The following is a 12,103-nucleotide window of genomic DNA, read 5'->3' on the forward strand; positions in this document are numbered from 1 at the left end:
GACGCGTTTAGACGCCGATTCGCCCCGGACGACGCATTGGACGCGTTTGGGGCATATGCGCGTTTGGAGCGTTTGCACGTTTGGACCGTCAGCACGTTTAGGGCGTCAGACGCCTCTACGCTCGAGTTGAAAATATTGAACTTTCGATGTGAATTCGCGTGAGGCTGTGCCGCGGCAGCCAATCAGCGATGACATTCCCCCACGATGTCAATGATTTGATGACGATGGGGGGCAACTGCCACCTGCCACGACTCCAACCCCGCCAGAAGATGGAGGAGAAAATAATCTGTGCGGTGTGTTATTATTCAGAGATATACGATACGACGTGTGAACTCTACAGAGACCGGAAAAAAAGGAGCAGTCTTGGGTGAAAGTCACTGAGGAGACAGGTTTTGAAGGTAAGCTCTGTAAATATTCGTTCCCAGCTGGATTTGCCTGAACGGGTCATCACTGAGTCTGACTGTGTTTTCCTCAGTGGAGTTTTGAGCCTGATAGAGAGGAGGAAAGAGCGGGGCAGGGGCAGAGCCAGGGAAAAGATGGAAGCTCTCTGTGCTCCTCTCTTTCCTCCACCCCTTCATTATCCCCAGGGAGACCTCCAGGAACATGGGTGGGGGGTCCAGGGTTCAGGGGGTCGAGGATGAGGTCACAGGGAACAGCCAGGCAGGGCCAGTGGAGGTGGATTACCAGGGAGAGGCAGCAGACATTGATTGTGATCTCCAAAGCTTTCACACACTCTCCTGTCCTGCTTTTGAAACCTCAGCTCATTGTTTTTCAGATGCTCTTTTGGGCTTTCCGTCTTTAAATGAACGGGCTCTCTACTCAGCATGCGCAATGACGCACATCAGCCCCTCAGCTTGGCAAAATAGTCCAGCGTCCAGACTCGGGCGTTCACGCGGCATGTACAGGTGTGTCGCGGGCTTAAATTCTCGAGTTCGCCTTTGGTGTGTCCATGGTATAATGATGACGAGGCGAGGCAGACGGATTAAAGCAGATCATCTTTACAGAATCTTTAATGAACCCTATCTGCTGTGAGGACTTCTTTTATGACTAACTTAAAGTCTGAAGTTTGAAAACTAGGAAAACAGATTTGAAAAAAGTCCCAGGACTCCCCTTTCTGACTCCTCCCCCGCTTCTTGGTCTGTGTGACTCCAAATGAGACCATTACGTACTACATCATGCTGTATGCATAGACCTGAAACTGGGGATTGAAACCATTAATTCAGTGGGAAAATGTTAACAGAGGAAATGAATGAGCAGAGGGAGTGGAACATACTGCTGGACATTATAAAGAATGCAGCTTTGAGGCGCTGCTGGGTTGACTTCTCTTTGACCTCAGTGTGACACACCTGGCTCATTATTAGTGAGACTTTCAGGAGTTCAGGGTCGTTTACACGACAACGGTTTTAGGATGAAATGCAAAAGTATTATTGCGTTCAAACCTCTCCTTTGTTCGGAAATGGCGTCTTAGCCTAAAATGCAAACTCGGGACAAGATGGTTATAGCGCCAACTTCAGGCCTGGCATGCTTACTATAGATTTTTCAGTCCCTGGGCATTTCTGTGTAAATGCAGATTGTTTTTCTCTGCATTGTTGCATTTTGGGGTGACATGTTGTGGTTTAAACGGGGCCTTAGTCACTCTCATACCTTACCATTCCGGTCCCTAAATGTCAGCATGTTTCCTCCAAACATTAGCACTAACAGGCGTCAGCTCAGACCATGATTCCACGCAGCACGTGTGTGTCTGTGGTGAGTCAGTGGCATGTTTTCTGTTTGTGTAGGTAGTGTGTGTTCTGTCTTCGGGAGATAAGCCTTCATTAACACCGTCGAGCGTCTCTCTGTCTGCAGCTGTGACGCTGTGATTGTCCCACACTGAAGGCTGAGAGTGTGTGTTTGACAGAGAAATCACAAATCCCACACCGCTCCCCCACGTTCTCCCTCTGACAGCCCGCTTTGTGGCCGTTGTTCCTCGGCTGGCATCGGACTGATAGAAGTGTCGTCCTATCGGCAGCACCATCCATCGCCCACCAGCCCGCCTCCCCCACGGCGCGGGGGAATGCGGCAGGGCTCCGTGTAAGAGCGCCGCTCATGAATATGTACAATCATTATGAGTGATTAACATGCTGCTTTGCATATGTACAGCCACTGTCTCCTGAATACAGATTGCAGGGGCCGATAGGGGCCCAACGGTGCCTCTCTAAATTACCCAGCCTTTGATCCAGCATTTATCAGAGCCGCAGTTGGAGTGCCCCGCAAGAGGGGAGGCACAATGAATTATGGGTACTCATTATATTTCTCAGAGGTGGAAAAACGTGTTAAGTTTGGTTTTGGCAATGCTGTTAAAGAATCCCATTAAGCATCTGTTTGTGAGGAGAGCTTAAAGATGATGATTCTACAGGAGTGGAAAGACGCTGCATCTTCAGTTAAACACACACACACTCACTACACACACATCCTGTCCTCCAGGAGACACCATCATGTGAATCACAAAAGGACTCATCTGGAGGAGGTTCAATCGGTTCAAACAAAAATAGTGAAGAATTTCAGAGAAAACTTCCTGAAGAGTTTTCAGAATGCACTGTGTGAACTCCACCAAAACCCTGTCTCACGTCGTCCTCGGACAGGTTTTTATGAGCTCACACACTTAAGAACGGGCAGGAAACATGTGCTCCTCAGTGCATGTACCATTTAAAAAAAGCTATTTCTTTGTGTAAAACTTATTGTATTTTAACCACAATGGTTTAGTTTTCCAATTTCAAAGAAGCAAAATCTTGGTTCATAATTTAACACACTTAAAATAAGAACAAGCTCTGGTAATCCCTCCAGCAGATTTCTGCTGCTAAACTGCAAAAACTGAAATCTTAGCAAGTTTTTATGTCTTATTTAAGTTTAAAATGGAATTATCCAACTAAACATAAGGCACGTTCACCTGGAAAGTGTCTTCTCTCAAGACCTCAAAAGACAAAAATGACACCTCACTTGTTCATAAGAGGGAAAAGAAAACTGCCAATCAGGGAAGAAAAACTGCAGGATTTAATAATCTATTTTTTTGTCACTTTAAGTAACTTAGTTATTGACAACTCAACCAGAGGAACTGTGCTGTTCCTTTAAAGAAACAGAGTCGAAAGCCTTTATTGTCATAGCGTGACTTGCACACAAAGAAATCAGGGCACTGCTCCAGCTGGAGCTCCAACAAGGAATTAACAACAGTAGAAAAACAGCACAAAAAGAAAAATTACCTCGTGAGAAATACAAAAATATTAGGTGTAAAAAGCCAATAATAGGGCAAAAAAGTACATTTTAAAATCCCTCCTGAAACAGCACTTTCAAAGTCTCTTCTCCTAAGCGTCGATGCTGGTAACTCTGCTGTGCTGTTGCTTTTAGACCTGACCGCTGCATTAGACACAGTTGATCACCAGATTCTTTTATCACGTCTTGAGCTTTGTGTCGGTATTAAGGGTAATGTTCTGAAATGGTTTCAGTCCTACTTGTCAGAGAGGACCTTCTCCATCCACCCACGCATGTGGGATGCCTCAAGGCTCTACTTTGGGGCCAGTACTGTTATCTTTGAATATGCTTCCACCGGGGTTCATATTTAAAACCATGGTACCTCCTTTCACTGCTTTGCAGATGATTTGCAAATCTATGTCTCTGAAAACAAGTGAAAGCCTTGTCGACCTGTCTGGAAGACATGAAATCATGAATGGCGTTGAATTTTTTGAGTGTGGATGAAAAGAAACCTGAATTGATTTTTTGTGGTTCTCCTGATCTGCTGGATGGCGTCGACAGTGCTTTTTGGTAATTTGGTGTCTCACTGCTGTTCTTCAGTCAGGAACGTTGGTGTCGTCTCTGACAGCTCTTTTAAATGTGATAAACAGAACAGCTCAAAGTCCAGGCCTATCTCCCTCCTCATGAGATGGAGAGGGTGAAACATGTTCATAGCATCCCGTTTGGATATTGTAATTCTGTGTAAGCTGGTGTTGATCAGTCGTCCCTCTACCGCCTACAGCAGGTTCAGGGTGTGACTGCGCGCCTGCTGACAGGAAAGAGACAACGTGATCACATCACACCTGATCTGGCCTCTCTTTACTGGCTTCCCGTCAGCTTCGGGATCCAGAATTAAACTGTGTTGTTGGTCTTTAAGTGTTTACATGGGTTGGCACTGCCATACCTGAGTGAGTGTCTGAACCTGCGTGCCCTGGTCAGAGCTCTCAGGTCAACACACTGGGTCCTTCTTGACGTCCCAAGACTGAGGCTCAAAAACAAGAGGGGCAGAGCTTTGGTGGTGGCTGCTCCCACACTCATCAGGAGCGCTTGGAGTACTGAGAGCTTCAAACCACTTCCTAAAACACACCTCTTTGCATTGGCATTTAATACCAGTTGAGTGAGACATCCAACTGTTTCACTTTTATTTATTGTGGCTTTTTTTCTGCTATTATTTTCAAACCTTTCTGCTGTTTAAAATTATTTTTTAATAACTTTTCGTTTTTATTGATTATGTTTTTATTCTTTACGTTTCTATTGATTGTGTTTTAAAGCTTGTACAGCACTTTGGTCAACTTAAAATGTGCTATATAAATACCAAGTTTGACTTCACTATATAAACTACTACATGAAACATTTACAGTTGCAGTGTGTATTGCACTTTGGATGGAGGGGGTGGGGGGTGCACATTTATTAATTGCACACGAGAGAATGTATTGTTCATTGTACTTTGGGATGACTGTTCAGAGCGCTGATGGCTCTGGGGAAAAAGCTGTCTCTGAGTCTGCATGACCTGTTTTTTTGCGACTTATAGTGTCGGCCTGAGGGCAGCAGAATAAGAGAGGGTATGGGGTATTCTTACCCTCTGGTGCCCCTGTAGTATCTTTATATGACTCACAGCTCAATAAAATCCTTATTCCTTCCTCCCTGGTGTTTCAGAAAACCTTTACTTCAGCCTCTGTCTGAAACACTTTGTTTTAGTTGCGGTCTCTTTAAGGCTCCCTGCTCCACAAACCCCCTGAACAATGATTGGCCAGGCCTCTGGAGACCTGTAAATATGGTTGCAAAGCTGAAACTTATAGGAATTGATGGAAGGGGACCAGTAGTGGAGCCTGCAGCTTAATTCGACAGACGTTTGAGGTCTGAACCCATAAGGAGATCTTTATGATGACCTCATGATTTCAGCAAGTCTGGTGTAGATCTCATAAACATCTGGTAAAGATCTGGTGCTATTAGGGTCAAAATCACCATTAATTGAACCTTGTACCTCAATTTCAGTTAATTCACAATTGTTTCACTCTGAACTCCATTTATTCTGTAATTTTGAAATAAGTTACTGAAATGAACACGCACAGATAAACACTTAAGGGTCATCTATTGAAGCAATGGAACTGAAAACACCCAACAGCTAGAATGGAAATGTTTCTGAAAAGAAATCACATTTAGAGAGAATAACACGATAAATTGCCCAGCCGTAGGTGCTATTCTCAGAACGGAGTGTTTTGATCAGTTGACAGACACATTCAGGGATTTCTACAACAGGTGAATATGTGAAGGTTTCTGCACACGCTCAGTCCGAACATCCGGCGTTGGTACTATCCATGTTCAACATACTAAAGGAGGATTCCTTGTTTAAGATTCAGGATTAAACTCAGATACTTGTGCTGAGGATCAGGACATGCATATTTTACCTGTTCTAAATCATGAAATTAAACAGCTGTTGTAGAACCAGGTGTTTACCTTGCATGTTCTTCAGGGAGCTTTCTTTGTCGCTGCATGTGAAACATCAAATCCCCGCCGTTCACGTACTCAATCACCAGGAATAACCTGGAGAGCAGAGAGTGGGAAATAAAATCCATCAATGAGGATCATTACTTCTTAGAAAGCGTGCAAAATAAAGAGATGAAGAGCGTTCATGTTTGCTGTTTTATCTTTTTACGAACTGGGAAGTACCCCATTGTCAGACATTAGTCCTGATGAAGGCATCAGAGGAAAGGCTCATTACTCCAGGATGATTTTGATTCTCTTTCATCAATAAACACAGTGTATGCTTTAAACAGAGCTCCTCCTCATCACAGAGCCATATTCCCTGCTCCTGTCAGGTTCCCTGAGCTCTAACTGAGACGTATTGGCTTTCCACTCAGACTGAGCTCTCATGAAGTGTCGGGCTGATCGCTCTCTTACCGACTTTCTGTCTGGAAACAGGAGTGAAGACCGACCAGGAAAGGGTTGGTGGACGCCTGCTCAAACACATGCTTCTCTGTCTGCACCCAGTCGATATCCTGCAGAGAAAGCCAGACAGACGGAGGAGAGATAATATATTAACAATCAATGAGTCTGATCAATGTGGTTAAACAGACCGATGATGGATGTAGTCAGTCTGAGAATAACCGTCTCTCTGAGGATGTCTCTGTTTCTGCTTTAGAGGCCGAGGCCGAGGAGAAACAGGCAGCAGAAAACATCTGAAAGGAGAGAAACTTAAACTGGTGACGTGCACACTTTAACTCCAGTGCATGGCTGACAGGGCTCAGCAAAGGCATCCAGCTCCAGTTCCTCTATGCACAGAGGTTCACGCAGGTTTGCTTCAGTCATTTTCAATCAAATGCATCCATGTTGAAATCTCTGGGAGCTGGAAATCAGACTGATTGTTTTGCATTAAGTGTTTGCAGATCCTTAACTAGGGGAACCCCAGGAACTTTTGGGATCGGGGCCTGCAAGCTGAAGGTTTCTGATTGGTTGAGCACTCTCAGTGTTTTTATTCCCCATCCCTTCCCCAGCAGTGTTGGACTTGGTTTAGTTCCTCCTAAACAATGGTCTTCTCTGAGCCTGATGGTAAGAATGTGTCTCTGTCAGCTCCTGGCGTTCCAGTTAAAAGAGTGACCCTGCAAACTGGAGACCTTCAGCTGAACGTGTCAATGGACATCCAGTTTTCAACAGCTGTTTAAACACAGAAGAAGTCCTGGGGAAGTCATTCTAGGTTAGCTTGATATATGTGTATATGGGTGGATCTTTCACTCCTACTAGCCACTTTGGCAGGTTGAATTATTTATTGTAGTGTTTTGAAACAGCATCTGAAATAATAATCCAATTGTAATGTGGGACTAAGGCACTACAACTCCCATGAGCACTGCCTGCACATAGTGTTTGCTCATGGATCCATTCATGAAGTCTTTTTATATATGAGGCGCTACAAACAACATATAATTATACAACGGAGTAACATATAGTCCAGAAAGTATGGTACTTACTGTACTACTGAAAAATTACTGTTGTCAATGAATATTTAAGCAGACAGTATTTCTTGCTAGGATTTTTTTCAGTTTAGTTTTTTATCTTTTCAATTAAACTTCATCCTTCATAACTTTTATTATATGCAATAATAAACTCCTCCTTTTATGACTTTGTGCTAATAGACTGTGTATTTTCATATAAAAGGAGAACAGCCTTGAACACAACCCTTTAAAAACTGAATACCTAATAATGACCTGTGGTGTTAAACATTTATGTCATCTTGATTTGAGTGTGCTGAGGGGTTATTTACAGTTAAAAAGGTTGCTTATCAACCTTGGGTAAACTTTAGCATAACATAGTCAGCTTTAATCATATTAAACATAATTATCCAACAACAAAATTGCGGCTAGTGAAAATGCTGGGTGGCTAGTAACCCTGGGAAACCACTAGCCACAGTGGCTGGTGAGCGAAAAAAAAGTGAATGTCAAGCCCTGAGCTGTGTGTATATTTATGTCATGATCTGCTCATCAGCTCAGTATTAAAATCTAAAGCTGTTTGAGAAGGATGCATCCCGCCCATGCCCTCGGTCATCAGAGTTGCTTTCTAAAGGTGTTGTCAGCGATTGTCTAATCTGCACTGTTTGTCAAAATCGCCGTATTTTTTCTCTCCATCCATAAGATATCATCACTGACAGCATGTTGATAAAAAGTTCGGTTTCAATACACAGCCTTGGCTCTGAATTTCAGCAGGTAAATACTGTGGCCCGGACCAAGCCGCCAAAATAGGGTACACCCCCACACACCCAGGGGGTGGATCATACTCATGCGCAGATCAGACGGAGGGGGGAGGGGGAGTTGGATGTTGCGTAGCATGCACAGTTAGTGTAAGAAAGCAATGTGATACCAACAGTAGCAATGGCCGAAAAACAGCCCAAGAGAAAAAGGACAGAAGAGCATAAAATGAAAAAGAAGGTCTGTGACCATTATAGAGGGAAGACCCGGGTCAACATTGGTGTGGCTCTCTGACGGTGGAGGGAACTCTGCGATTTAACAGAGCTGATAACGGACGCGGATGTCGCCATCTTTCTGCTGGACAGGTGAGCCACATTAGCTATGTGGTGCTTCACAGAACCACAGTAACAGCTGTCAGGCTTTCATCTTATTGTCTAATCTGCCATAATGTACTGTTGTTGTGATGTTATCAATTATGGCAGTCTAGTTGTGGCTACTGTTCTCTGACGAGTCAGGGTTACCTTAGCTTTGCAACTTAGCAGTGTGCTAACCCAGAGTCGGCATCAGACAAAATTAAACGGGGGAATTGTGGCGGGTGCAGGGGGTACAAATTCTTGTTCATTCCTGGATTCATGACCATTGTGTAAAATTCTAATTCACATATACAAAGCACTGTACCACAACGAAAGCCACGCCCCTCCCTCTCTTTTCTCTCCCTCCAGTGCTAACACAACCATGCGCCTTTAGCGCACCAAGATTAGAGTGAACATCAAACACCTTTCAGCAATCAAAGAACCACGAAACCCAAACAATAGTTGCGAGCTAAAGATAGAAATGGCCTTAAAACAGCTGGAGCCGGCGAGTGTTGCAGCTAAATCTTCTGAGGACAGCGTCCTCCCGCTCCGTCGTGCATCTGTGGGTCAAGTCTCTTTCAAAGGCAAGCTCAACAACCTGGGCCTTTCTATTGTGGAGCATCGCACGTCTTTGATCAGATAATATTTATATATCTAAATATCATAATATCTTTTGCTACAATGCTACTAAAACCCATCACACTACTACTACTTTCAAAGCAACAAATACGGCTTCATGTATTTTAGTGAACTGACCCTCGAGCGTTTGCTGGTCCAGCCTCCGCCATGTTCCGCTACGCCGTTTCTATGGTCTTTCCATAATGGTGCACGTCCATCATCTTTCGGGTGTGGAGCCAGGGGTGGGGTATGAAGGGAGAGGCAGGTGTAAATTCTTTTATCTACAACCTCTCCACTCATTTTCTCCCAGACCACTGACTACGCCTTTAGGCTGACACACGGCTCCGTCTCAGCTTTCCTCCTTCAGACAGCAGAGATCAACTGGCGCTCTGTCTCTGGAGCTTTTTTCCTTTTGAGAGTGGACAAATCCATCATCAGTGAATTAAAGCACCATCAGAACCAGCACAGGCTGAACTTCCTCCATGGTAACAGGCTAACTGAGGTGAGTCAGCTTGTCTTTTCCTTCCATGGTGCCATCTTTGCTGGATGGCCTTTGTCATCGTCTTTATGCCCTCTACTGGTCTGGTGGTGTGATGCAGATGTTTTTTTTTCTCTCATTACTGGCCTAATTTGCAACATCTCGACAGGCCTGGGTGGAGAAGAGACAACAATGGGCCCAGGAACCTCTTTTCCACTCCCTGCAGCTCCTGAATATAAGACGTCTGTAGATGAGGAGCATGAGGAGGAGGATCTGCTGAATCTGATCCCTGGCTTTGAGGTGATGTTTTCCTCCAAATCCCACTAAAGTCTGGGTAAAGTTTGGGTAAAGTCTGGGTAAGAACGCAGCAAAAGTCTGTAACATTTACTGCAAGTGAATTGGCGAAGTGATGGTGCAGCTCATGCTCCTTTACTCTCTCTATCCTGGTTTTCTGCTGTTGTGTTTGTGTCATAGTGTGTGTAACTGCATGTTCCTCCAGCACACACACAACTCCTGCTAGTTTGAGACACTCCTTCCTGGTTCAATCCTCTGTTAAATAAAACACGGCATGCTACATGACCTTTATACCATGTTTAAATATGGTCAGAGTTTCTCTGCAGCTCTGTGAAACATGAAGCTGTGTTATCAGTCAGAGCTGTTTACGTGTTCACACTTCACGAACAGACACTGTGAGCGTTTAGCCTGAGGCCAGGAGGTTTTAAGCTGATTTAAAGTGTCGTTAAGTTGATGGTTGTAAATATTTTATACGAGCGGAGCCTAAATTTTGAGCGCCCCATGTTGTGCTCCAGCAGCATGCATGGTTAATTTATGACATCACAATAGAGACCCCATGGTGCGAGCATGATAACACATTCCTTCTGGTCAACTGGTTTCGTTTAATCCTGCAGGATCACAGACACAGCTCGAGCTGCTCGTCTGTAGTTTGGAGAGAGACTGCTCAGAACACAGAGCAGTGAGACGACCACAGACATGAATTATTAAACTATGGAGCATGAATGAAGACATGCATTAATGAAAACAGGAAGTCCAATAAAATCACCATAATTCTCTAAATTCATCTAATTACAGGTCAATCAGATCTTTGAGACGCAGATGGTTGGGTTTTATTCGTCTCCCTTCAGATTACAGAATCAGATTTTTAAGAATTCAAGTGTGAAAGAGTCGAGGAGGCAGAGAGGAGTCTTGTGTCAAGTCATTTGAGCAGATTTTGGTGATGAAGCAGCTCTGGATACAGAGCTTCAATTCACGTTTTTAAGGTAAGAATATTTAGTGTTTCCTGTAGTTGATACTTTTACTGATAACTTTACTAATTTATTTAATCAATCTTTTGTTTTTTCTTAGTTTTTACTGTTTCACAGCACAGTCTTGATCTTGGATCACAAACACTCCAATGTGGAACACTACAGACCAGCAGCTCGAGGTGGTGGAGATACACGTTGATCAACAGCTCCATCTGCTGGATAAATATTACAAGACAGGACTATTCTTTGATTTATCTATTTTTTGGCTCTTTGAGCAAGTTTGTCAAGTTTTTTTTTCATTTATCAACTTTTAAAGTTATATCTTGGTGATTTTTATGCCTCAATTTTCATAGAGGACTGTGGACAGAGGAGCAAACAAGGCAAGAGCCAGATGTCAGAGGTTTTATTAAGCTTTTAAAGGTTTCTTTTGTGATTCTATCTTTTTATTTATTTATTCATTCATTTGTACCTGTTTTTACTGCACATTGTGAAGCACTTTGTTAGTTGTATTGCAAAGAGATGGGAAATGGGCCACAAGTGGGAAATAGACCTAGGTTCAAAGTTTCATGTTTATTTCACTGGACAGTTAGGGTTGTGTATGTTTGATAATGAGTCATTTACAAAATTAAGTTTTGTTAGATTTGAATCCTGTAGATCTCTGCACAGACTGAAGATAACAGAGCAAAATGCATCAAAATTCAAACTTGTTTGGACATTTTATTTTATTTACCTTTTTCTTTTTCTATTTTTTAATGTGCAAAGACAAAATTAGTTTTATCATTTACCCTGAAGCAGAACAAATAAGGTGCTTGTAGATAAATTTGGATGATTTTTAACCCTCTTGTCATGACTTTTGATTGACAAAGCTCCTGTGAGGAGTTTCAAGCTGCTGGTTCTGGATGTACAATGTTGCTCTTTATGAATTAACAGAGAACATGAAGCAGAGCTAAAGGCTTAGTATGTCCCCCCTTGTTTGAGTTCCTGTGATCACTGTGAGGGGTCTAAAGACAGGATGGACAGCACACTGAGGACCAATTCAAAACCAACTTTTTCAAAATAAAAGCATACAGCTCTTCTCCCTCACTGTCCTCTGAATCAAATACCTTTCCTACAAAGCTGTAAGGCGTCTTTATGGAACCAGAGAAGTGCTGTAGATAGAAGTCCTGTCAGGTAGTTTTTGTTTTGTTTTCTTAGGCTGTAAAAAGAAAGCAGAATGAGAGAATTTTGCAGAAATTTGAATAACAAGAGACGCAGCTGATTTGACGTTACAGAATTAAAGTCATGCTCCCTGTTTTCTGTTTCCAGCCTGATGTTAAGCCAGTGGATTTCAAACTGTTTTCAGTCGTGTTCCCCCTGTGATTTTTTTCTACCAAGTCTCCACTAACAAGCGCTGTACCATTAGTGTCTGACTTATGAAATATTCTTTTGTCACAGTAACATTATTATTAA

General features: G+C 43.2%; 1 protein-coding gene across 3 annotated transcripts in view; it reads right to left on the reverse strand.

Moving 5' to 3' along the window:
• The window catches only part of prkcz (protein kinase C, zeta), a 169,339-nt gene that overhangs the window by 49,572 nt on the left and 107,664 nt on the right, over positions 1-12,103 (reverse strand). For all 3 annotated transcript variants that reach the window (XM_074682230.1, XM_074682232.1, XM_074682231.1), the window contains 2 exons: positions 6,166-6,263; positions 5,722-5,808 (listed from right to left, as the gene is read on the reverse strand). In XM_074682230.1, coding sequence (XP_074538331.1) covers positions 5,722-5,808; positions 6,166-6,263 — 185 coding nt within the window. The remainder of the gene's footprint in view (positions 1-5,721; positions 5,809-6,165; positions 6,264-12,103) is intronic.

Source organism: Halichoeres trimaculatus, unplaced genomic scaffold (genome assembly GCF_033239565.1).
Source record: "Halichoeres trimaculatus isolate MK-OKI-2021-1 unplaced genomic scaffold, fHalTri1.1 fHalTri1_scaffold_11, whole genome shotgun sequence".
In the NCBI taxonomy this organism is placed as follows: Eukaryota; Metazoa; Chordata; class Actinopteri; order Labriformes; family Labridae; genus Halichoeres; species Halichoeres trimaculatus.